We start from the raw sequence: 26163 nt of genomic DNA, 5'->3' as shown, positions 1-26163 counted from the left end.
AGCAGAGCCTACACAATCAGTTTTACCTCCTAACTAACGCAGATAAAACCAGTGGGATTAAACTAGCTAATGTTAGCTGCTGTTAACTAATGTTTGCTCTGTTAAACTGAAATCTGTTAAATCAGTTAGCTAATTTAAAGGTACTAAATCCTTGGGATGTATTTATATAATGCTCTACAAACCTCGCATAAACCTTATAAAAGAAGTAATAATGTCAAAAACATCATTTTATTCCTCACGTTTTACCTTGTCAGTAGAGCGCCCAGTCTAGAATACACTGGACAAAATTGGCTCTATCTGGATTAAACTGGTTGCTCTATCCGTCAAATCTCTGTAACTTTGACAACAGTTTGCAAGATGGGCTGCACTGAAAACCTGTTATTTCTCCTAACAGCAGGGTTTCAAACAGTTTTTACGAAATTTCAGTTTGGAAAAGTTAGGAAAATGTAAATGATAAAAAGTAATAGATTATCTTAAATATTTTTTTGAATCAAATATAATAAGTAAAAAAATGCGTATTTTACTGAACACAATCAATGGATCTACCTATTTCGATGGTGTACCTTATCTAAAACAATCTAAAACATACTATACATATACTCCTTTAGACTACTCATATAAAAATGTTCAAATGTTCAAAAATGTTCAAATTTCAAACTAAAATTGGGTGAAATTTTACAATGGTCATGTAAAATATATGGACAGTAGTTTCATTGGCGTTACTGTAAAAATGTTTGCATCTAACATTAGGAGAACCTTTACGTAATGTTAGCCAAAATTGTGGGAACATTCCCTGTATTTCCTTTAAGTGAAAGGCTGTCCTGTTCCTCCAGATTGCAGTTTCCTCTTTTCAGGGATTTACAGTGTAGCTGAATAATAATAATAATAATAATAATAATGTTGCAGTGGCTTGATAGATAGATAGATAGATAGATAGATAGATAGATAGATAGATAGATGTATTTCTATGGCCTTTAGCTTCTAGCCACATTTTCACTCTCCTGGGGATTTGTGGGAAAGAAGGAGAGGTGCATTGTGGAAAACACAGTGCCGTGGGAAACAGGAAGTAGCTGGAGGAAAAGGTCCAAGAGACCAAGAACAAATAAACAAATAGAAAATTATAAAATGCAAACACAAAATTGGAGAATCTGGGAATGCTGGGAAAACAGGAATTCTATTTCTGACCGATTAGTAAAGACACTGATGTTGTTGTTTTTGTTGTTGTTGTTGTTGTTGTTGTTTATTGACACACACAATAGCTATTTGTTTTAGGCATAGAGATGTTTGTGTGCCTGAGTGTGTGTGTGTGTGTGTGTGTGTGTGTGCTTGATTGTTTGTGATAGCCTTGACAGTCTACCAGTGATGTCAGGGGCTGGTGTTGGATGTTAGTTATAGAACACAAACACAAATTCAACACATCCCCAATGTACTGGATGAAGCTTCATCACTCCAAAGAACACTGTTCCACTGTTCCCCAGCCCACGCCTGTGCCTAGTGGTTTTAGAGGGATCAAACCCATATAAATATGTATGATTTCAAAGGACATGCGGGATGTTGGTGCTATTGAAGGTGTACACCAGATGTCCTCAAATCCAGATTTTGGATCCATGTTCCAGGCCAGATGTACTTGACCAGGTGTAGTGTCATAGTGTCCAGCTATTTTAAAACCCTGGTCTGGAACCTGAATCCAAGCTCTGGACTTGAAGACCTATGGTGTAGCCTACACTGTTAGACTTATTCTGAATTTCTCAATATCTGGCTCCCCCTGCTGCTCACCTGCTGTATTTCAGAACAAGGAAACAGTACAAAACAGCAATAACAACAAAATTAGTGTTTCTCATCAAATAAGCAAGGCATTTCCCAGAGTTCCTTTTTTACCCAGAATAAAGCCCCCAAAGGTAAGAACTCCTGATGAGAGAACACTCCATCAAGAAGGAACAGAGCAGCCTTGACCTTATGCTAGGGAGCACTTCTCACCGTTTCCAGAGAGACCACCATCTACTCGTGGTTGATGATCTCAAAGTGGAATCATGAGGCAATGGACGCCCTGCTCTACCTGGTTAGATATGCCCCTCTCCAGGGAACTTCTGGTTAACAAGGTTCAGAGTTCCTCAGTGACTAGTGACTTCAAAACTATTGTTCCTGAATCTTCCTTAGTGTTATAGACAGTGATAGACCTAAACTCCCAGCCCCAACTTTGTTACTTGGACTGACTCTTCTGTGAATGTCCCTTATTTACCATTTGTATTAACCTGCTTGAATTGTCCTTCAAGAATCAGTTGTCAAATTCCTGTCTAGCATGAGACATACCCTTTTTGGAAAAGGCCTGTATGGATGCTCATGTAGGTCCTATTGACATCAATTAATTTCCCCTTTTATTTCTATTGACCATCCAATAAAAAATGGATGTGTTTTCAATATCAAGAAGAGACCTTTTCACATGTCCTCACCGGAAGACTTCATAAACAGAGCGGTTAATTCCCCCGATGCTCAGTTCCATTTTGATTCAATACACATCTTCTCTCCAGAACCCATGATGTTGTGGCTTGAGGCAATAGTTGTGGATTGAAATCATAACCTTCTCAGTGCCGCAATGTCTCCCCATGTGGAATTTACCTCCAAACACTAGTGGCAATTTGGCGGGGCTGAGGGGCCAGGTCTTGTCTGATTGGAAAGGAGAATGGGACACTTGGGGGGGAAATGTCAGGGAAAAGGTTAGTGCTCTGAGTTAGCATGGATGGGGAATAAACATCAGCTTTCATCCCAGTCTGTAAATAAGATATGTTTTATATTTAAATAATGTCAGGTGCCAAACATCACAATGCATTTTGTAATGAACTCTGGCTCTCAATGTTTAAAATCAGTTCTGGACAAATACAATCTGTATCAGGGTTTTTAGACACTGCAAAGTATGTGTGGAGCTGAAGAAATGTTTTATCAGTGAAAGACCAGCAGGGGTCAATGTTCAGCCTTCTATCAGAAAGAGAGCGAGCTAAAGGAAGAGAGAGAGAGAGAGAGAGAGAGAGAGAGAGAGAGAGAGAGGGTGTTAGCATGTTTGACCCATTTCTACTGATTGATGAAATTAGCAACAAATAGAGACTTGAGGAGAGAGAAACTTAGAAACTTTCCAGCTGTGTGTGTGTGTGTGTGTGAAAGGTTGACTATATTTTATTTCGCATGATAGCACTCTGAAATGCTAACCAGCTGTTTTGCGCTAATTCGATTGGAGGAAAACAACTTTGAGCAACAAACACACACACCTGCAGGTCCCAAACTATTTCAAATGAACCCAAGCACAGTTAGCAACAGGCTTAACTCTTAATTTGTGTGTGTGTGTGTGTGTATTAAAAATGTGTATTAAAATGGTTTGATGACACTCAGTATAGGTATCAGAAGGAGCTCTGTCACTCCAGAGAACACTTTTCCACATCCCTGTGCTGGGGGGCTTACACCCCTCCAGCCGACTCTTGGCATTGGGCAAGGTGGGTGTGAGTGTTTGGACACTTGAGAGTTGAAGGGGGAGCAGATTTATGTGGTGATGTTTGTTTTAGGGAGGGTCACTCACTAACATTCTAACTGTTCGTGCCAACAGATTGACCCCTCCTTTAATGATCACTCACACTCGACCTCAGTCTCCCTCTCTCTCTCTCTCTCTCTCTCTCTCTCTCTACCTCTCTCTCTCTCTCTCTCTCTCTCTCTGCCACTCCCTCTCAGAGTCCTCGAGACAGAGAAAGGGAGCGTTCTCGGTTGGACTCCATGGTTTTGCTCATAATGAAGCTTGACCAACTGGACCAGGAGATCGAGAGCGCTCTAAGCTCCACCCCCTCATACAATGACATGCCAACTCTGAAGAGACGCATCATCTCTGTAAGTCATATATCTCCATAAATCAGCAGCTCTCATTCTCCAACATGTCTCACTCAACAACCAATCAGACACTCTCATTCTCCAGTATCTCACCCAACAACCAATCTGACGCTCTTCTCCAACATGTCTCACCCAACAACCAATCAGACACTCTCATTCTCCAATATCTCACCCAACAACAAATCAGTCGCTCTCATTTTCCAACATGTTTCACCCAACAACCAATTTGACACTCTTATTCTCCAACATATCTCACCCAACAACCAATCAGATGCTCTTATTTTCCAACATGTCTCACCCAACAACCAATTTGACACTCTTATTCTCCAACATATCTCACCCAACAACCAATCAGATGCTCTCATTCTCCAACATGTCTCAGCCAACAACCATTCAGACACACTCATTCTGCAACATCTCACACAACAACCAATCTGACACTCTAATTATTCAACATATCTCACCCAGCAACCAGTCAGACACTCTCATTCTCCAGCGTATCTCACCCAACAACCAATCTGACACCCTCAAAGGAGCAACTACACACACGCCTGCTGGTGACCTTCTACCGCTCCACCATAGAGAGCCTACTAACCTATGTTGTGACAGTGTGGCAGTCCAGCTGCACAGAGGCTGACAGAAGGAGACTGCAGAGGGTGACCAATACTGCAGGAAAAATCATTGGCTGCTCTCTGCCTCCAATAAACTCCATCTTTAATTCCCGCTGTCTCAGTAGGGCCAGGAACATTCTTAAGGATAACACCCATCCTGGCTTCCAGCTCCTTAACCTGTTTCCTTCTGGTAGGCGCTACAGGTCCATACAGGGCCAAAACTAACAGACTCAGGGACAGCTTCTTTCCCAAAGCCATCACGTTGCTAAATGGGAATCTGCACTAACTGACATTTACAGTGCCTCATCTGTTTTGTCTGTCCTATTTGTCTATGTGTGTAGACAAATATGTTTAGTTCTTGTCTGTGCACAGTAGCGTTTTTACACAGTAGTTTTTATTAATTAGTCCTAATTTTTTAATTTAAATATTGCACTGTGGGCACTTTTAAGGAGCAGCTTCCAATTTAGTTTTACTATGTATATTGTGTATGCTGTGTATAATGACAATAAAGGCTTTCTATTCTATTCATTCTCCAGTGTATCTCACCCAACAACCAATCTGACACTCTCATTCTCCAGTGTATCTCACCCAACACCCAATCTGAAGCTCTCATTTTCCAACATGTCTCACCCAACAAACAATCATGTCTAATGCCAGGTCAGCTGATCTGTTGGAGCACTCTGATTTGAGCATTTGTTTATTGTTGTTATTGTTGCCCTTGTTGTAAACAGGAAACTGCTGCAGTGTCTATGGATGGAGATAAAAGCCTCTCTGGATCTTTACAATCCCTGGATGCTCCTTATCATTACTCTTCATCCTCACTGTCCTCCACAGGGCGCAGCAGGACCCCCAAGGCCCTCGAGGCCCCTGGGGCCAAACCCAAGAATCGAGTGAGTGTACACTATATCTCAAATAATTTGGACACATCTCTTTAATACATTTTGAGCTCATATAATCACCAATAAACAAAGTAAAATGGGTTGCTCTGGAGCAGCTGCATAAGAGCCCAAGGTCCAATGCCAAGAGTCAGCCAGATAGGTTTAAAGATCCCTGTGGAGAAGTGGCCTGATTGAGCTAAATCCTTTCACACACACACACACACACACTGTCTGCTGTCTGTTTGTAGTGTGTAACTGGGTAGTTACACATTAATAATAACACAAAAGTTGTACAATAGTACAACTGTGTAACTACTATAACTACATCTAGTGTAAAATAAGCTAGGTGGGAACAAAAGCCTGATTGATTTCCTACTTCTGACAAATGGGATGATTAGTTTGGCTTGCAAACACACACACACACACACATTCCAGGGTGGTTTGGTTTACTTTACGGGCCGCTTCAGGTGGAGTAGAGCACTTTTAATGAGGAGAGTAAATATAAAGCACTTAGCACAGAATCAGAAACTACAACTACGCAAGCACTGACTCGCCCACACTTTACCATTTCTCTCTCTCTCTCTCTCTCTCTCTCTCTCTCTCTCTCTCTCTCTCTCTCTCTCTCTCTCATCCCTGATTCACTCAAGACCCCAGAGGACACATTGTTTTTATGACCAGTCACAGGTCTTGGAGGTTATGACTACACTGTCTGTACAGGCTGGTGTCTATTGTCATGAATAGCTGTGTAGTTAATCATTAATAACACTGTATAGCTAATAACAGTATAGCTACTATGTAACAACAACAAGTTTTAAAAATGATGAAAGAAGGAACAAGGTATTTGAACAAATGGATGTCTGAAAACTTTTGGATACAAAGCATATTAAAGATCATTAGTTTTTACTTTCTCTCTCACACACACAAACACACACACACACACACACAAAAGCTCTTGTGGTCAGTAACAGTGGTCAGTTTCAGCTAGCCCAAAATAAATGTGTATAATAGCTAACAAATAAAGTGTAAACGTTTGGGTACATGTTGGTTATACAGTACACACTGTGCGCTACACTAGAACAGGTTCTAGATAAGCTGACCTTTACCTGTTGTTTTTGTGCAGAGGAATCTGTACGTATTCACGTTCCTCACATTCCTGGGCGGATTATATAAGTGTACCAGGTAAACATAGAAAGATTAGATTCTCTCTCTCTCTCTCTCACACACACACACACATACATTTGCACGCAAGTCCCAGCAGCATATCAGCGTCTGCTCTGTGCTTTAGCAAGCGGTTAGCCTAGAGTATTTCCCAATGTCTGACACTTTGTGTGTGTGTGTGTATTTGTGTGTGTATGTGTGTGTTGAAATGCCAATGCTAAGCATGGGCTGGAGGGGTAAACACCAACCCCTGGCATCCCCCAGTTTAACAGCAGGAGTGGTCACCTGTTATGGACGATATAAAACATTGAGGTCACCATGGTGTGTTTTGACTGTAGATGGATGAATGAATGCAGTCTTCTGTGATGATGCATTTACAGTGAGGTGGGTTTAATTATCGTGAATCAACCATGAACAACGAGCCGAGGCGAGGGGGCGACGCTAAACGGGTGTTTCCCATGTGTACAGCCAGGGGTCCGTAAATAACTCCAGATGTGTGCTTGTTATTTCACAAGTATTTGTATGTAATTATAATAGCAAACTGGTGGACAACACACACACACACACACACACACACACACACACACAGCCGTCTGCTGACTCCAAATGGTGAGTAACAGTGGAGGAAATACCAGGACCCTGTGGGTGACTGTGATTTAGTTCATTAGTTAACCCCTAGCAGCAGTGGTAGTGGTAGAAATATGTTTTTATCAAGTACTGGATTTCATAGTCATCAAAGAACATCACTGGCCTCTGTAAACTGGACCCTACTTGACACTACCAGACAGTAATGGACACAACACAACTCTATTATTATAACTATTATATTATATCATAATATAATAGTTTATCTAGTATAATAACTCTTTATTATTATAACACTATTGGCCTCCAGTGGACATTACTGTAAACAAATGTGATCTCTGCTGCAGCTTGGATATTTTAAAGATGGCAAGTGTGTGCTGGACGTCTGCATTGCGTGGCATAGAGTCACGACTCTCTCTGGACAATCAGCACTATGTAATGTTCACACAACAAAGTTTAGCCCCTACTCGGCTCGCTTGGAATAACAAGAGAGCAGGGACTAAAAAAAAACCAAGATCAGATTTACCTGACGTAAAATCAGAAAAAGGCGAGTCGAGTAGGGAGCTTGCAGTGGAAAAGTGTCAATAGACAGATCCAACCGACCTTTCATTTTGATTTTCACCCAACACTCACTGCGCACCTTCAGTACTGTGACATTTTCCAAGGACATGTTTTGAAGTAGCTCTGGTCCCACTTCATATTAAGTGTCTTATTACAACTGTCTATACTGTATTATTAAACATTAAGAACATATATACTTACTGTGTAAGTACTGTTAATGTATTCACTGTTTTAGATTGATTGTCATAGTTCAGTTTTCGTACATGCACATTTGCATTAACTTCAGCTATATGTATATAATTATATGAACATAACTTGATAGTTACAATGTAATTACATTTAATTGAAAGAGAAAAACTTGCATGGTGATCTATCTGTAAGTGTCTTTCAGTAACACAGAGGTTACGTATGTGCTTAATATTTAATAATACAGTTACCTAACAAACTTAATATAAATTGGGACAGAAGCTCTTGTTATTATGTGCTTTTTCATTTCACTGTTTTAGCCAGTTAAAATAAATGAACAGATGGGATGATTGTTTTAAACATTGTTTCAATTGAGGGTAAGGCTCAAAATACCTGGCATGCGTGTCTCAGGAGGGAGAAATCTGAATTCCACTGCCCTAGAAATTGTCCAGTAAGCACCCTGATTAGTGAAGTCATGTAAATCTTATTGGAGCAAAGCCCCTAACTTCAGCAGGAATTTCCTTCTCACAGCAATTTTCCTTCATTTAACAACGGACGACATCACTTCCTGTTGAAACACTTCAGTACCAACACATGGAAACTATTCCTACACTGAGTGGAGATGGAATGTGTAAATTACTCTCAATAGACATAAATGGCACATGGAGACTCAAAGATATGATCTAACACACACACACACACACACACACACACACTAAGACTGAGGGTGGGCCAGCTCAACATTCTTGTCATGACTGAGTAGGGCTCTGGATTACCCAGTGCATTTAGGACTGTAGTATACATGTTAGTATTTATATTAACACAAATATATACATGAAAATAAATGTAAATATAAACACTGCTGGGTATGTGCACCCCCCACCTACCCCCGCACACACACACACATACACAAACTGCAGAGTTGAGTGACAGAGGGCAGTAGCTTTGTGTGTTTCTAAAGTCAGACACTTGACTCGACCTCTGACCCAGAACACCGCAACAACCTGTGCCTGTTGACTTTTACATCCAAGAATATGTGGACCCCCATAATACCCCAACACACACACACACCCCTCCCCCTGGCTCTGTGGCTAGAACGGCTGTTGTTTGTGGGTGGTCCAGTCTTGTCCGGTTGGACAAGTGCAGTGAGCCTCAATGATATTTACCTCTGCTCTGTTTGTGGAGAGGAGCACAATCCAATCATTTCTCTGGACATACACACACAGAGGCATACACACATACAACTAAACCGGGATCACCACTAACACTCTGTCATACTGTGCCTAAAAGTCCTAAAAGTCAGGGGTTGGTAGGTGGTTTCTTTACTGTAGAAACTGGGAGTCATAAGGGGTCACTCTGGGCCACAATTATGTGGGATCCTTTTGGTTCCACTAGAGTCACACTATGTCATCACAAGCAAGTCTTGCACTGCTGTTATGCAGAGTCCCTACTTAACTGCAGAGTTCCTACTTAACTTGACTCGATTCAGCTTTTCTGCTTGTAAGTCTGGGCCTAGTCCCTGGAACCAGGTTTTTTTTAGGTCCTTAGCTCCCCTTGTGCTTCCGAGTAAGCCAAGTAGGGACTAAATCATGATGTATAAACCTTGCTGAGCACTGATTGGCCAGAGAGAGCCATCACTCTACGCCTCAAAATGCAGACGTCCAGCACAAACTCTGCATCTGTAAAAGCTCAAGCTCCAGCAGAGATCACATTTGTTTTTATCCGACTCGCTACGGCGGCTTGTAAAATAATGACGTGGTCTTTTGAAGAGGTTCAAACGCTCCTTGGATTGGATTGGTGGCCGACAATAGAATCCAGTAAGAACCGGATAATGCAACAAGGAAAGAACAAACTGTACTGCTCCATCTGAGCTGATGATGGTGCTGTGTTCAGGCCCAAACAACAACTTGCGATCACATGATGAGTAAAGACACGTAACGTTACCGCTGTTGTTGTGGTTTCTAACGCAGCTGTTCCCATTAGAGACGGTGTTTAAAGAAAACACTGGATACCTTTCGGTGGGTGGAGCTGTGGTAGTGAATAAACGATCAGGGACCAAACAGAGAGTAGGATCCAGTCAAGTTAGGACCATGCAGTAGAAAAAGTAAGAGTGTGTGTTTGTATAGATTCAGACAGATTGCGTCCAAGACAAGCCATATTTATCCGGGCATCAGCAGCAGTTAGAATGCGATAAGCCAACTCATCTTCTCTCTTCTCTGGAGTCTCGCTCTCTGTCTCTCTCTCTCCCTCTCTCTTTTTTTCTCTCTCTCTCTCTCTCTCTCCCTCTCTATCACACACACACACAAACACACACACAAACAAAACCCCTCTTTGTTGTCATGTATCCTCTGTTTTGAGGGTTCTACTTTGACTAATAAAAAAAAAAGCTAAATTTTGCTAATTTCATATAGGACTCACCTCCCTGTACTACTGTTGCTCTGGCCTTTAAGTTTCAGGTCAGGTCACTTGGTCATCTTAGAGCGCTCACATTTATTTTATAGAGGATCATATTTCAGGCTTTGGTTCCTGTATTGATTTGTTTGTGTGCCTAGAGTCATTAACTTCACCTGAAAAAAAAAATTGTTTTTAATACAAATTCAAAAGAAAAACACTGAATACAGGGTGCCAATCTTGAGCAGGAAGGTCCAATTAGCACTGGAAAAGGCCAGTGGAAGGGGAAAGGTTCTAGATTCCTAAACTCTAAATAAAAGAAAAGTCAGCAGATGTGCCCCTACTCTCACACACTTTTGAGTCACCAGTCCAACTACCAATGTGTGTTTTTGGACCATGGGAGGAAACCAGAGCACACAGAGGAAGCCCACATGGACACAGGAAGAACACACCACACTCCTCACAGACAGTCACCCGGAGCGGGACTTGAACCCACAACCTCCAGGTCCCTGGAGCTGTGTTACTGTGACACTACCTGCTGCACCACCATGCCGCCATGCTATATATTACCTTTTCTTTATTAGTTATTAAAGCATTTGCACAGTGAATGCATAGGTATTTGCTGCTGTGAATAAAGTGCCAAATTCAAATTCAAGCAGCCAATCACAGGGGTGATGGCTGTAAAGCAAGAATTTGTGCGGGGGTGGTGGAGTGTTCACAGAGCTGCAGAGTCTCATGGCTCACTCGAACCTGTGCAAGGATTAGGCTCGACTCTGTCACATCTGTCTTATCCTCTGTATTCTGTTATCTCTTGTCCTGTGCCTCTGTTTTGTTTTCATTCCTCATGCACTGATGTTCTTGTAGCCACATTCCCTTCCTTGTGTCTCTTATGACTATCACGGGTGTTCCTGATTCATTATAATTTATAAGTCATTCGTGGGTTGTGCTTTGTGTTCTCAGGTTTGTCTTTGTCTGCTTCTCTAGTATTCTTCTGGGTCTTTTTATGTTTATTTTACCCTCTTTGTTGTTCTATTGTTTAGTAATTGCTTTGTCTTTAGTAAGTTAAGGCCTTTGTATCTCTGACTATTATCAATATTATTGTTATTGTGATTAGCGTTGTTTAAATGGAGTTCCTAGTGCATTCTGTTATTAATTTTAGGTTCCCCCTGGCTCTGGGTTCCTTTGTATGATTTGCCAACTTTCAGAAGTTGGTCTAAACGCAACAAAGCCACTGACCAAATATTGATCAATCAAAATGAGACAGGTCAGCCTCAAAGACCAAGAGTTCATTAATTAGCTCCATTAACACCAAACAATCATCAACACCACTGGTTTCTAATACATAAACTATGACATGTTGCACATGTAAAACTTCATAATATTGGATTGTGCAAATCTTGGCATTGGTACTAACAAGGAGCTAAATACACACACACACACACACACACACACACACAAACACTCACACACTCATTCTGGCAGAGTGGGGGTCTGGATTTGATTCCTTCCAGTGACCTGTGGGTGCAGAAAGGTGAAAGGGGAAAGGTCACACCCACCAGAACCCTTACATTCCAACTCCAAAAAACAGGCACAGCTAAGGAAACAGGAATAAATAAATAGGAATTATTTTAAAACAAGTTTCACGGATTCATAGAATCTGTTCCCAGAGAAGCATTCCCAAAATCAGAACCTACTTTTATCATATTATAGTGTTCATCCTGAGGAGGTTCTTATTAAGGAAGGGAAAAGTCAGAGAAAAATAAGTGCAAAAACTAACTTCTTATACCCAACTTTGGAGGTGGAGCAACAAAATGTATCCCAGTGTCAAAGACAAAATCAAGTCACACACATACCACATTTGGTAAATTCTATAAATTATTTCAGTTTTTGTTTGAACTATTGTCTTGTTTTGTGTTTTCAGGGCTGTGCTCCATCTTCAGAGAAAAACAGAGCAGGTAAGTTATTATTTTCATATTCACTTTACGGCTGGTTTATTATCAGTTTAGAAATGTCTTTATTCTTCAGGTGTAGTTGGTTCCACGGTCCTGGTTTTATCCCTACATCGAGTCTCTCTCCGTGAGGAGCTTGGTGTGTTCTCTGTGTCTGCTAAGTGTCTGTGTCAAGGCATTGAGGATATTGTAAACTTTGTAAAGAATTAGAGTGAAGTCTGGGGTACAAATTCACAAAAGCTTTACTAAGAAAATCTTATGAAGTATCTAAAGATAAACACTAAAAAGTTCATAAAAATGTTCTTAAATTCAGTTTTTCAAAACATCTGAAGAAGCACAATGAATGGATGGATGGATGGATGGATGGATGGATGGATGGATGGATGGATGGATGGATGAAGCATTTGTGAATTTCACATGCCTCACTCAGTAACACTAATAAAATGAAAAACAATAACAATAAAAATGAAAAGTTAACCAAACAGTATTATTGTAGCTATTATTTCCATTGTGATGGTGTTATTCATATTGATGGAGAATGTGCTACAGATGTTTCTATATAGCACCTTTCAGAAAAGCGTTCTATACGGAACACTTGCTATGATGCCAAGCTTGTAACAATAGAGGAACTGTTTTGGTGCCATATAGAATTCTTTTATAAGTTTATAACATCATTTGCCTATATAAATGATTTATTTTCAAAAGAACCCTTGTAGAACCATAATTTTTAAGAGTGTAGGCACATTTGTAATGGAGCCTTTCATACTACAGTTTATAAAAGGAACACTTTAAAAACGAACTGAGGGATATTACCAGTGTAATATTAATTTTGTGTGTGTGTGTCTTGTAAAGAAAGTGCGTACAGACTCTTAGGTTTCATTTCCGTCAATTGATTTAAGCCGTCAATCAAAATTATTCTGCAATAACAATATAATAAAGTCCACTGTTAGGACACATGCAGCTGCTGTGGTAGGTTAGTGGTATACTGTGACCCATTGAGTTACGTAACATAATGACCCCCTGTGGTCCATCGGCTGTTTGTATTTGATGGCACAATGCCCTCCTGTTCAGAAGCGTGTCAAAGCTTCCTTTTATGTGCCAGGGAATGGGGTTTCTACCTCATGTCATTACGTCATTACATCAAGCACACATCCAGAAAAACAGGCCGCATTCACGGTCCATTTAGAGGTCACGGGGCGTATTTGCAAAAGAAAAAAAAAAGCTTTGAAAATGTCTTTTTAACCCAGAATATGTCACATATCAGTCTGAATTCCCAGATTTTGTGACTCTCTCTTTAGAGCCTGGTCGGATTTTACAGATGATGAGTTAATGCTTGATGTCTGCGTCGCATGGGGTAGAGTGCAAGGTTTACACGTCATGACCAACTAGAGTCGAGTCAAGTAGGAACTATGCAGTGACATAGCTAGGGTCCCAGAACCAGTGGTTCACCAGGATGTCAGTGTCTGAGACATCTCTTTTTCAAAGAAGTTCTCTCCTTTTTCGCTTTCCCATCAGGGAGAGACACCAAGAGCCATTTCTGAGCTGGGGAAAGATATGGAGACAGAGATGAGATGTCCTACCCAGAAAACACTTAACGTGGAGAGGGTATCTACAACAAAATAATCACCTTCCCACAGTATATTACCAAGTTATTTTGGGCTCTGAGAGAATTGAAACTGTATAGTACAGGTATAACAGCAGTGACGTCAGAAAGAGAAGAAGTCAGTAAGTAGTCTCTTGTGTTAAGTCATAGATCGGTGTCTCTGTGTGTGTGTGTGCGTGTGTGTGTGTGTGTGTGTGTGTGTGTGCGTGTGTGTGTGTGTGTGTGTTTGTGTGTGTGTGTTTCAGTCCTTATCTACCACATGCCTCATGGGTATGAAAATCTAACAGAAGAGGACTATTTTAAGTGAAGGCAACTTCTTCAGGAAGAACATGACCGGCCAAAAATGTCCAAAATGTTCTCAGTGGTTGTCATGGGAACTATTTTGGGTTAAACACTGGGGGAAGTTTATGAACTCTGTATGTCTGTGTCCGGTGAAAGTCATTAAGATGGCTACAGAGACCAGAATACCATGGTCATCATAATAGTAACAGGAATCAAAACTGTGACAGCAAACATGGGGCTTCAGAATTTGTCAACCTTGATTAATTTATGTTATGCACTAAGAAATTTTTCATTGCTCATGTATATACCATGATATTTCACTGAAAAATATCAAGGTGTTGATTAGAGGTAGTCACTGGAATCAATTAATCATATTAATCAATACACAGGTCACTGACATTGACAAATGAGGATAAAAGTATGCCTTGTTCTAAATATTCTGATTAATAAGGAATATTTCAGTCTGATCTCAATGTGAGTTTATATTTGTTTTGTTAAAAAGCCATTCCCAAGATTTGTAAAAAATTCAGTTCACTCTTTCAACATAATTTGAAAAAATGGGCAGAGCATAACCTGAACCTAACCTTAACCCAGTGTTTAGAGTAATTGACCAGATTGAGTTTTTCTAACTTAAAATATATTGAAAAGCTTCACTCAATTTAACAATTTAATTATCTTCAACTATTTCTTGTTTTTTAGTTAGTGGAACTGCATTGCACCCGGTGATTCCGGACGCACCGCGACCCTGAAATGGATAAGCAGTTACAGATAAAGAATAAATGAATGAGTTAGTGGAATTGTAATGTTCTGATTTAGCAGAGTCATGTTTGTAGTTTTAAGTAAAAATAGCTGTATGAGCTTGTGCGGCATGTCGTCTGACGTCAGACGTAGAAGCATTGCGCAGTCATTTTTGATGGTCTGGGATGGACTGCTTTTAGTGAATTTCACGTGGGTAGGGGTGCAATAAGTAGTATCACTGTCACATGTCTCTCGAATCCTGGGGTTTACAATATAATTATAACCCTAACCCAAAATGTAACCACAAGCCTAACTGTAACATAAACCTAAACTTGTTCATAAGCCAAACTTGAAACCTCATCATAATGCTAATGCTAACCTTACCATAATTCTAAACTAAACCAATCAAAGCCCCAAACAAAACCTAATTCTAACCCTAGTCCTATATGCTCTAAAAATAAAAGTGCTTCACAAGGTTCTTTGAGCGATGCCATAGAACCGATGTCACCAATTTTTTTTACATAGAAGATCACCTTTTGAAAGCTGAGATTGAAAGATCTTACTCAGCTACTTAATATAACAAAGCTGTGTATGTCCCCATAGCCTCCAATAACATAAAATGAAACCCTTTACTTACTTCATTAATGTACACTCTCAGAAAAAAAAGGTATGGTATTGTCACTAAAGGTACAAACGGTGACTGTCGCTCGTGTTGTGATTTGTAATCTGCATGAAATACTTCTATAATATCTCCCATTTTGAAACCAAAATTGTCAGTGCTGCTGCCAGGTTGTTTCAGACAGGGCAGAGACAATACAGAGGAGTAGCACTACTGGTCAGGGATGCAAATTTACATGTAAATATTTGCGGACACAAACCCTGTGTGACCACAGTTTTAATATGTCCCTGCTTAACTAGCTAGTGAACCACTGCACATACAGAATGACACAGCTATAGTAACTTAAACGTAAGAACTAAAATTTTAAGGATTAAATAGTCCATCACATTTTTTTACCTATTTCAAAGTATTAGCAAAGTGGTTCTTCTATGACATCACTTATAATGCTTTTTAAAGAAAGAACACTGTTTCTTGAACTGGTTCCATTCTGGCTTATAAGAAGGGGCTTTTCAGCAAACCAGCCCACGTTTAGACCAGTTTTAGTTGAACCGAGGATACGTCACAGAATACATCATCAACAGAGGGCGTGGCATAGAGGCAGTAAACATAAGTCAGAAGATTGTTTCTTGCTTCTATAAACTTAGACACACCCACAGATGTCATCATGTAGGTTTTTCATGTTCGTGCTGCAAAACATACTAATATTTGGTTCCCACTGCAAACAAACTTGTTGGGTTCCAGAACCTATTTTTGTTTGTGGAAAGGTGCAAAACAGTTCAAAATTAGATTCCACGTTGGTGGAAAAGAGCTATATTTTTTTCCTTGGGGTTATGTAATAGACATATTTTGGGGATTCCATGAAACAGAGCCTCCAGTGGATGGGAACTCACCTTCATTGACTACAGATAATAACTGGTCTGTGTAAAAGTCTTACAAATAGCTGCGTTACTCATTTGTGTCGTGTGTGTACTAGTTTTCTCACACCTCCCAGAAACTCTTTGTATGTGCCCAAAGATTTGACTGGTGCTGCATTCAATAGGGGCCTTTGTTTCAAAGCCCAAGGCTGAGATAGAAGAACATAAAAGCTTGCACCTATACCCTTCTTAGTGCAAATAAACTGTCCTTCAGATTATTATTGCATAACACTGTGGTACTTCATTATTTCTGAGAAGTCCTGCGTGTCCTCTACTCACTTCAGATTTATTTAACATGTAACATCATCTGATCCCATGTGACCACAGACACCTCTTTCTTTCTGGATCATCTGCGTTCCTGCTCAAAGGAACCGTTAAATGTGGCATTTGAAGGCCAGAGATCCGCATGTACTTCCCTTTAAATGACTGTAGTGGAGCTTGAGGATTGGGATTGGTCACTGTTCATCAGCTGCTTTACTCCCAGTGACATGGCAGGGATTTTCCATCCGAGAGTTTAGAAATGGAGTTTTAATGGACAATTTTAGGCCAATTTGAACAGTAATGCCATGTCAAATTTTTGTTGTACTTCTGTTAAACTAGTCTCCAGCTGCTCAGCTGAACTTAACTTTCACATGGCCACATTGTGTTTTATCCCTTGATCTTTACACTGGAACATCAGTAGAGCAGTGGTTCTCAAACTTTTTAGACCAAGTACCACCCATTATCAAACCAAAACCTCCAAGGACCACCCATGAGTTTTACCACAGAAACCCAGTTCAGGGATGTGGAACACACCCTGGAGGGGGCACCAGTTCTTCACAGGGTGACACACACACACACACACACACACACACACACACACCTTTTGATTCACCAGTCCACCAACCAACATGTATTTTTTACAGTTGGAGGAAACCCACATAGACACAGAGAGAACACACCAAACGCCTCACTGGCAGTCACCAAGAGTGGCAGCTGCACCACTGTGCCACCCATTTTTGCATGTTTTTGTTGCTTAAATTTATATTTGAAATGTGCATGTTTACACAGAATTATCTAAAATAATGACTAAAAATTATAGAGAGAATATAAATAGCTAAACTGAATGTTTTAAACACAATTATACATTTATGAGAACATTTCTGGGCAATATTGATGGCATTTTCAAGGAAATAAAAACGAGAAGAGGTCAATATAATATCAATTCTGTGCTTCATTAGACTATAGGTTAAAAGAGCAGCGCTTGGAGCAGGTGCTCACAGTGGCTCTTGGTGTTTGTATCAGTAGGCTGTGTTAAACTGTGTAGTAGGACTCTAATGGTGCAAAGAACAGCCACATTTTCTTTCAGCTGAGTGTTTTCTTCTATTTTGTCTTCACGTGTACAGAATTCTCGCTCGGCCCAAAATCCGTACCCTCACACTGGACCTGCATGTGTATTCGTTTGCTCATACATTGCTACATATATATATATATATATATATATATATATATATATATATATATATATATATATACACATATACATATACATATATACATATACACATACTAGCACCATTGAGCGCTGGAAAATGACAGAGAAACAGATGACAAGGCAAGTTTATTTATAGAGCACCTTTCATACAAAAGCACTTCAAAGTGCTTTACAGAAAAAAAAAAAAATTAAAGCAAGAATAAAAATCCAAAGTCCATTAAAACAATTATAATAGTGCAATAAAAGGAAATATATAAAAGAGTAAAAGAATTAACATAATTAAAAAAGGAAAAGTCCAGTTTTTAGTTGGCAGAGATGGTATTCAATGAAAAGAAGTTGGATAAAGCCAGCAGACAAACCAGAATAGATATTGGTGGAACTTTTCAATGGTGGAGGACTCTAAGAGCACAGAAAAGCATGGCAAGTGATGCAGAGGTAGCTGTTTTTTTACTAGATGGGTAATTATATAATTTATCACCAATGTATCATTTTGTGTATGTAGGATTTATGTGTGTGTGTGTGTGTGTGTGTGTGTGTGTGTGTTTGTGTGTGTGTGTGTGTGTGTGTGTGATTGTATAAATGTTAATTGTCATAGTTATGTAGCCAGAATAGCTGCTTCATTGTAACGTCATCAGCTAATTATCTGTCTATGTTTACCTTGTTCGTAGTCCGCACTTTTGTACTTTGAGCGAGTGTTGGTTATTTATCTTATGTTATATACTGTACATTATGTAAGATGCATATATATTTACAGGTGCTGGTCATAAAATTAGAATATCATGATAAAGTTTCTTTATTTCAGTAATTCCATTCAAAATGTGAAACTTGTGTATTATACTCATTCATTACACACAGACTAATATATTTCAAGTGTTTAATTCTTTTAATTGGATGATTATAAATACAAGCTACCAGTACCTGTTTTAAGGACCATGGTGTTCCTGTTCTTAATTGGTCAGCAAACTCGCCTGACCTTAACCTCATAGAAAATCTATGGGGTATTGTGAAGAGAAACACCTGGGCAGTGCCACAGACTGATCGACTGCATGTCACACCGCATTGCTGCAGTAATTCAGGCAATAGGAGCCCCAACTAAGTATTGAGTGCTGTACATGCTCATACTTTTCAGTTGGCCAGCGTTTCTAAAAATCCCTTTTTGTATTGTCCTTAATTAATATTCCAATTTTCTGAGATAATGATTTTGGGGTTTTCATTAGTTGTCAGTTTTTGAATATATATATATATATATATATATTGGCTTTAATATATATATTGGCTTTAAACAACACATGAATTCAGATGGTGCAGCTTGTTGGCTTATTTGAGTTTATTTATATGCAGAGCAGCTTTTCAGGTATTCATACCTGAACACTGAGCCATTGTGTGATAGCACTTGAAGTGGAATAGTAAAAACTTAGCTGTTTATTTTCCAGCTTGCAGCTTTTTGTCACCTTAAATTATTATAAATTATATTATATTATATTTAAATGATAGTTTTGTACAGGCTTCTGTAACTACTTCACTGTTTAAAGTGTAATAAAAACCTAAAATATTCAGGTGTTAGTATGATTGGGTGAATATTGCAACAGCATTTAAGGTGGAACTGAAACTTCGAAGAACTCAACTTAGTCATTTTTTAATGTGGAATGGAACAATAAGAAACTTTTAGAGTACACTTGTGAGTTTGCGAAAGTTTAAACGAGAAATAGACAGTATACAAACTATTGATAGGTATGACAAAGATTATTCTGCCTGCAGCACTCTTTACTAATCTCTCTATATATTTATGTGTAAATTGGGGGCGTGGCTTTGGAAGGAGGGCTGGAAGAATGGGGTGGGACTTTTTAGTAAGATTTCTTTCCAAACCCACCGACTGGTTTATACAAAGTCACCCACCCTAGATTTAAACCGCTGGATTCTCCTTTAGAGAAATATTGAGCCTGTCATAGTTCATAGGGGACTAGGACTTTCATGAGAATTCAAACATTCATCTCCTATTTCCTTTCACAGCACTCCTAGCCTGAATATGCCTCATTCTATCAACATTAGTACCTACATCATGTTACCCACCTTCCCAATTTTTTTGGCATTGTGTTTGTACTAGACTCAACCCCCGTTTCCTGCTCCTGCTCCCTACAGGCAGGAAATTACTCCGCTCACTCTCTGGATAGTGAGACAGATGAAAGAATAAAGCGAGAAAGGTAGTGCTGTGTCTGGAGGCCCGCCCACTCAGGGAGGGAGGGGAAAGGACGAGAGGAAGAAATTAACCAAGTGTTAGGCGTCTAACTGCTGCTTTGCCTTCCTGCAGCCCTTCAGCTGCCATTTATATTCATACAGTTGTTTCCTGGTCCAAGCCCACTTTCTCTTCAACATCTAAGCCAACAATTACTGCTCTTAGATCTGTGTGACATATGACAGAAGGTTCTAGAAAAAAGCCTAATACTAATCCCATACATTTGGTGAGATTTAGAGGGCAAGATCTAATCATTTATGATACGTACCTGATGTGATAGGTGAATGGCATCAAATCCTCACATAAATGTTCCAACATCTAGTCTTCTTAGAAGAGAAGGGTATGTCTTAGGGAAGTCTCAAGATATTCCACTGGATAACAATGGCAGGGATGATCTCAGATCTGTGTAATCATATCAGCATTAGCAATTCTGAAACTGCATCTCTAGTATCTGCTCATTTATCTTTTTGTATTGTGTTTATTTTTATAATCTTGTTAATTTTTATAGACAAATCTGGGATGTACAAGGTGTTGCATGTCCTACCTGTGTAACCCACCTCGACAAATACTTGGTTAATTGTAAATCAGGCAAATGAAAAGATTCTGATTTTGAAAGCAATATCTAGGCTGCTCTGGGATCAGCTCTGAAGTCAGCCATCCCTTCCTCACCTTCTGTTTGCCATTTGCTTTCTTATCTCTGTGGTTAGCACTGTACCTGTAATCATCTCTAAATAGCCCCCTCCTCCTCCTCTTTGGACCCCTGAGCCCTTTGATGTGTCGGGCCCTTCTGAATGCTTCTGCCCCCATTGCCCACACAACCCCCCACCCTGCCCCCTGCAATAGAGTGGAACTGGGGCAAGAACAAAGGGCCCATTGCTAGGTTCTCTACCCCTATCCTGAAGTTCAGTCTTGGGTGTGTTTTGAGAGATGGAATGGTGGGAATGGTAGAGAAGAGGCTTGACTGGACAAGGCATATTTGATTTGGTTCACAGGTAAAATCAACTGTGAAACAAACAAAAACATACAGGCACACAGAAATACACTGACATAATTGACCCTTCAAACACAGGTCGTAGGGGTTCAACTGTGCTTTGACTTTATTTGCATTACACTGTCCTTTACAACAGTGCTTACAAGGATGCTCCCGATTGGACAAGTAACAGCCAGGAAGAGCCTGATTGGACAGGGCTACAGGGGCCCACTGAAGGTATGTGATCCAAGAAAGATTCGAGGAACTCCCCAAGGCATGTTTAAGCATCAAAGCGTTCCATCTGTCAGCAGGAACCTTGAATGAATGTCAGCACCGTAACAAATATGCCTGTGAAAAATTAGGTTTTAGGTTGGTGGGCCTACATGCAAATATGCACAGCCATTCAAGTCTGACAATACCAGAATGTAATAATAGTAATAATAATAGAATATATAACATGATTTTTATATAGGGTTGGGCTGCAGAGGTGTAACTGCTACATTGCTGCAAGGTCTCAAGTCATGGTTGGGATCCTCTCTTACGTCCACTGTCTGTGAGGAGTTTGGTGTGTTCTCCCTGTGTCTGTGTGGGTTTCCTATGGGTGCTTCAGCCAAACATATGTGTTGGTAGTTATGACTGTGAAAATGTACACAGTTGTATGTGTGATTGGGTGAGTGTGTAAGTAACTGAGTGCACTAACTCTTTGGGGTCTCTTTAGCAAGATTCCTGATTAGCCTGCAACATATGCAACATCTGTATAAGTGTGCCTGCCAAATGCCAAGAATGTAAACATAAAGAACAAGGCAGCAAATAGAGTAATTCCTGGCACATGGAGATTCCAGGATCAATCATTTAACCACATAATTTTCAAGTTGTAATCAAACGAGTCCCAAGACATGAATATGAATCCCTGGTATTCTCAGTGCTTCAAACACATGGATTGTGCCATTCCTCGTGATCTGACATTGTATAGCCCTCCTGCTGTAATCGCAAATGCAGCCCCAGCACATTCTGACATTTTTTGGCAAGCTTTAAGAGGTGCTGTATTTCAGGAATCCTATAATCTCCTTGGAATAGACAAATGTCATTCCTAAAGGACACTGAGGGATGGAGTCTGCACTCACAATGGTCTACGCCTGCTCTTTAAATAGAGCGAGCTACAACTGACCAAAAAAATGTCTTTATCCTCAAGGGTTCACTCTCCAGGAAGAAACCCTGGGTCATGTGATTGTCTGCCTGTGGCGGGAAGGGTGGAGAGGTGGATGGAAGGGATTTATCGCTCTGAAAAGAGAACTTGAAGTGTCCCAGCCAGAAGGAAATATTTCTTTAACTACAGAAAATTGCAAGAAGGCCAGGATTTGGCTTTGAATCTTTTTACTTTCATGTTTTTTCCCCAATTATGTTGTTGTTGTTTTTGACCCATTCCTGACCTCTCACAGACACAGCAGTCCAATCACTGGGATCCAGGGGGCTAAAATACTTCAGTTTTTTTACATTTATACATTTAATGAGAAGTATTTAATTAATTTAATTTAATCAAATTGAACTACACTGAATTCCAAGGAACTGGATTGAATGGAATAGTACTTTTTCTGAGCGGAATAGGATGTAATGGATTGAAATGAAAGAGAATGGGATTATTTCCAAAGAAATGTAATTAAATTAAATGTAATGGAATTGATGGGAATGGCATTGAATAAAATGGAATGTATTATATTTTAATGGAAAGTAATATTTAATGGAATTGAATGGTATTGAATTTGTTTTAAAGGAATGGAATTAAAGAAAAAGGAATGAAATGTTGTCAGTTTTTCCCAATAATCACTATATACAGTTCACAAATATGAAACAATGCCAGAGGACCATGGAAATAAAATGGAAATTTTGTTGTCAAGCAAAACATTCTTTCATTTTTAGTCACTGCAACAAGATTAATTCCATCATTGTTTTATACAAATTTTTGATCCATTGTGAAATTCTGACACAATGAAAGGGGAGAGTTCCCGTTTATGCCAGATAGTGAAAAAAAAATAACAGAAGCAAATGTAAGCACTTCCTGAACTTCCTAAACCAGGCCAGAAAATCGGCCTGTAAAACCTATTTCTCTGATTGACTCCTGAGCAGATCCTGCTTTTCCAGTCAGTCTGAGTTGAGCTAAGTTTGGACTTACTGAGAAAATGGAAGTAACAAGCTAAAGCAGGTGGGTGAAATGAATCATAAACACTGGGTAAATCGGGAAATGCAGTGTTTCTGTGTGTGTGGCCAGTCTAAACAAGACAGCAGTGATGGGAAGAGATATATATAGGTTATTCCCGCACAGATCATCGTCCAGGCGGAAGCTGGTTACATAGAAAATTTGGGGGGCATTCCCACCAGACTTATGGTAACAATCCAAAACCAAATCTCGGAATTAGGCTTGGGGATCCCCAAGGCTTCATCCTGGGCCCAAGCGCATTTCTAATTTCCAGTTTCCAAAGCATCCACCATCTCGTGATCGATATCCAAACATTTGTGGACATTTTAGGGTGTGGTCAGGGCCCAGTGAGGGCCAGAGCTTTGTAAAACCCCCTAGCTTTGGTCTATGGAATAGTGGCAAGGCGTTCTCCGGAGTGATAGATCTCTATGTAGTACGTGTGGAACGAATTGTGCCAGAATTACTTGTCCAACATGAGCACATGACCTCACTAATATTTTTATGTGCCAGAATGCCAAATCCTCACTAAACCTTTGGCAACAATGTGTGTGTCCTGTCTGAATCTGTGTTTTGGATCTGTACACACACACAGTACAGTAACGCCTGCATTCCACACCCCTGCATCATTCCCAACATGTCTCTGCACACGCGCACACACACACACACACACACACACACACACACACACACACACACTCCATTTACACTGACACAGTTCCCCCCTGCCCCGCCCCCCTCCACATCCTGAACACTGAATAATGCCTTTTATTGTTGTGTTTCCACCCTTTGGGCTGCGTGTGTGTGATAAACACTCCACCTCTTCTTTTTATAGGATCACTTTCGGCAAGGATACTCTTTATAGCAGCACAGATTAGGCTTCTGTGTATGTGTGTGTGTGTGTATGTGTAGTGTTACCATCACTCCAGAGAACATCGTTCTACTGTTCCAGAGCCTACTGCTGGGGGGTAATACTCCTCTGGCTCACTCTTGCCATTGAGCACAGTGACCTGAGGTAGTTTCTATGGAGATTAGACAGTGTTTCTATGAAGAGCCTTATCGCTCCCTTTCTCTCCTTAATCTCATTCTCTGTTTCGCTCTTGCACTTTTCAGATTTCATTTTTTTTCTCTTTCCAATTTCTTTCTATTGCTTTTCTCGCTACCAATTTAAAACAAGACCAAAATCAACTAATGTTTATAAATGGTTTACCAATCAGTTTATTACTTTGTTATTAATTAGGTGGTAAACACCATTAAAAGTCATTACTAATATTTTGTAAAGCAGAGATAGAAAGGGCAACTGTGATCTCTATTTTGTCTACTATTGAAAGTATCAGAGAAGTTACTAAAAATATTCTTAAAAATAAAGGCGCTACAAAAGGTTCTTTGAGCAATTCCATAGAAGAACCATGTTTGGTTTCCGCAAAGAACCGTTTTTTTTACTGACATATTTAAATGGTTGAAGAACCTTAAGATCGAGTGTTGGGTTTTAGACCTTTAAAAGGTTCTTCACACATGCATTTCTTTAAAAAATGGTTCTTTAGGAAACCAAAAATGGTTCTTCTACAAAATCACTCAAAGAACCCTTTGTAGCACGTTTGTTTTTAAGAGTGTAAGTAAAGAATGAGCCCAAACCTGAGAAGGTGAATCTAGTCATTTCAAATGTTAAGGTACACACCACAATATCATCAGTGTCTAAAAAGACATTCTATCAGTTTTATTTGATTCAACTTGGTGGTTAATTAACATGACCTGGAGCTAACAGGGTTAAAGTTGACTGATGGAGGAGACAAAGTAAGATCAGTGTCAGTTGAGGTTTAACAGTGTAAATGAATGTGGGTTCACTATTTGGCAAATAACAGCTACCCTTCCTTTCTGTGAGTTTTGATGACATTTAATATGATTACAGCCCATCTCTCTCACTCTCTCTCTCTGGATTTCTATTCTCTCTCTTTAGGCCTCTTTTTTTTACCATTTCAGTCAGACAGAGGAATAGAGAGAGAGAGAGAGAGAGAGAGACCTCTGCTTGATAAGGTCCGTGTGCCGTGTTTTATTTCCACTCACAACAACAAAACAAACCAACACACATACACGTGATATCGGTACAATCAGTGTGAGAATGGAATGTTCTGGAGAGATGAATGAAAAAGAGCTAAGCCCTGTATGTGTGTGTGTGTGTGTGTGTGCATGCTGTTTTTTATCCATCTCTGTGCTTTCCATTCATTTGTTCATGTTTGCCCTCTGTCCATTCCTTTAAGCATTTATTTTCAGTCTCTCCACCCATCTCTCCATCTCATCCATCCATCCGTCCACTTATCTGCCTGTCTTGGCCTGTTCTATCCATCAGCCCAGTCGTTCATCTGTTAGTCTAGCTATCCAACAATTCTTCTTTTTTTCAATTCATTCATCTGTCATTCTTCATTCAGCTCCTCCTTCCATTCTTTTGAGAATTTGTTTGTTTGTTTGTGCACAGTGAACTCTCAGCATTTTTCCAAACAAACCTTGTCACAACAATTGACTCCAGAGTTCCTTGGCCAATTTCCTAGAAAGTCAAAATTGCATGGAATCCTGTGTGGGGCATTTTTCCCTCCAAATGCCACCATCAGAGCTGTTTGGGTTCACTGAATGCCTGTGTGTGTGTGTGTGTGTGTGTGTGTGTGTGTGTGTGTATAATCACACACAACATTCCTCCAAGACCAAAAACGTCAATTCGGTCTTGAGATTGTGATAAATACCTATTGTAGCGAGACTTTTCGCCGGACAATTAGTCTGATTGTGGTGTGTGTGTGTGTGTGTGTGTGTGTGTGTGTGTGTGCAGTAATTAGCCTCTGTTCATGTGGTTCAGTGATGCGACTCTGGGAATGTTGCAGCACTAATCCAGAATTTACACTGCTTGAATATGAATCTATGAACTGAAAGATTTGCCCTCCCCAAAACAGGAGGAAAGAAAGAA

General features: G+C 39.9%; 1 protein-coding gene across 1 annotated transcript in view; it reads left to right on the top strand.

The window, feature by feature from the left end:
* Window positions 1-26163, top strand: part of dlc1 (DLC1 Rho GTPase activating protein) — a 94910-nt gene that overhangs the window by 22922 nt on the left and 45825 nt on the right. Inside the window, exons 3-5 of the mRNA XM_066659725.1 lie at window positions 3715-3867; window positions 5210-5368; window positions 12159-12192. Of these exons, the coding sequence (XP_066515822.1) occupies window positions 3715-3867; window positions 5210-5368; window positions 12159-12192 (346 nt within the window). The remainder of the gene's footprint in view (window positions 1-3714; window positions 3868-5209; window positions 5369-12158; window positions 12193-26163) is intronic.

Source organism: Hoplias malabaricus, chromosome 2 (genome assembly GCF_029633855.1).
Source record: "Hoplias malabaricus isolate fHopMal1 chromosome 2, fHopMal1.hap1, whole genome shotgun sequence".
Classification (NCBI taxonomy): Eukaryota; Metazoa; Chordata; class Actinopteri; order Characiformes; family Erythrinidae; genus Hoplias; species Hoplias malabaricus.
This window is presented reverse-complemented; position numbering and strand designations above follow the sequence as displayed.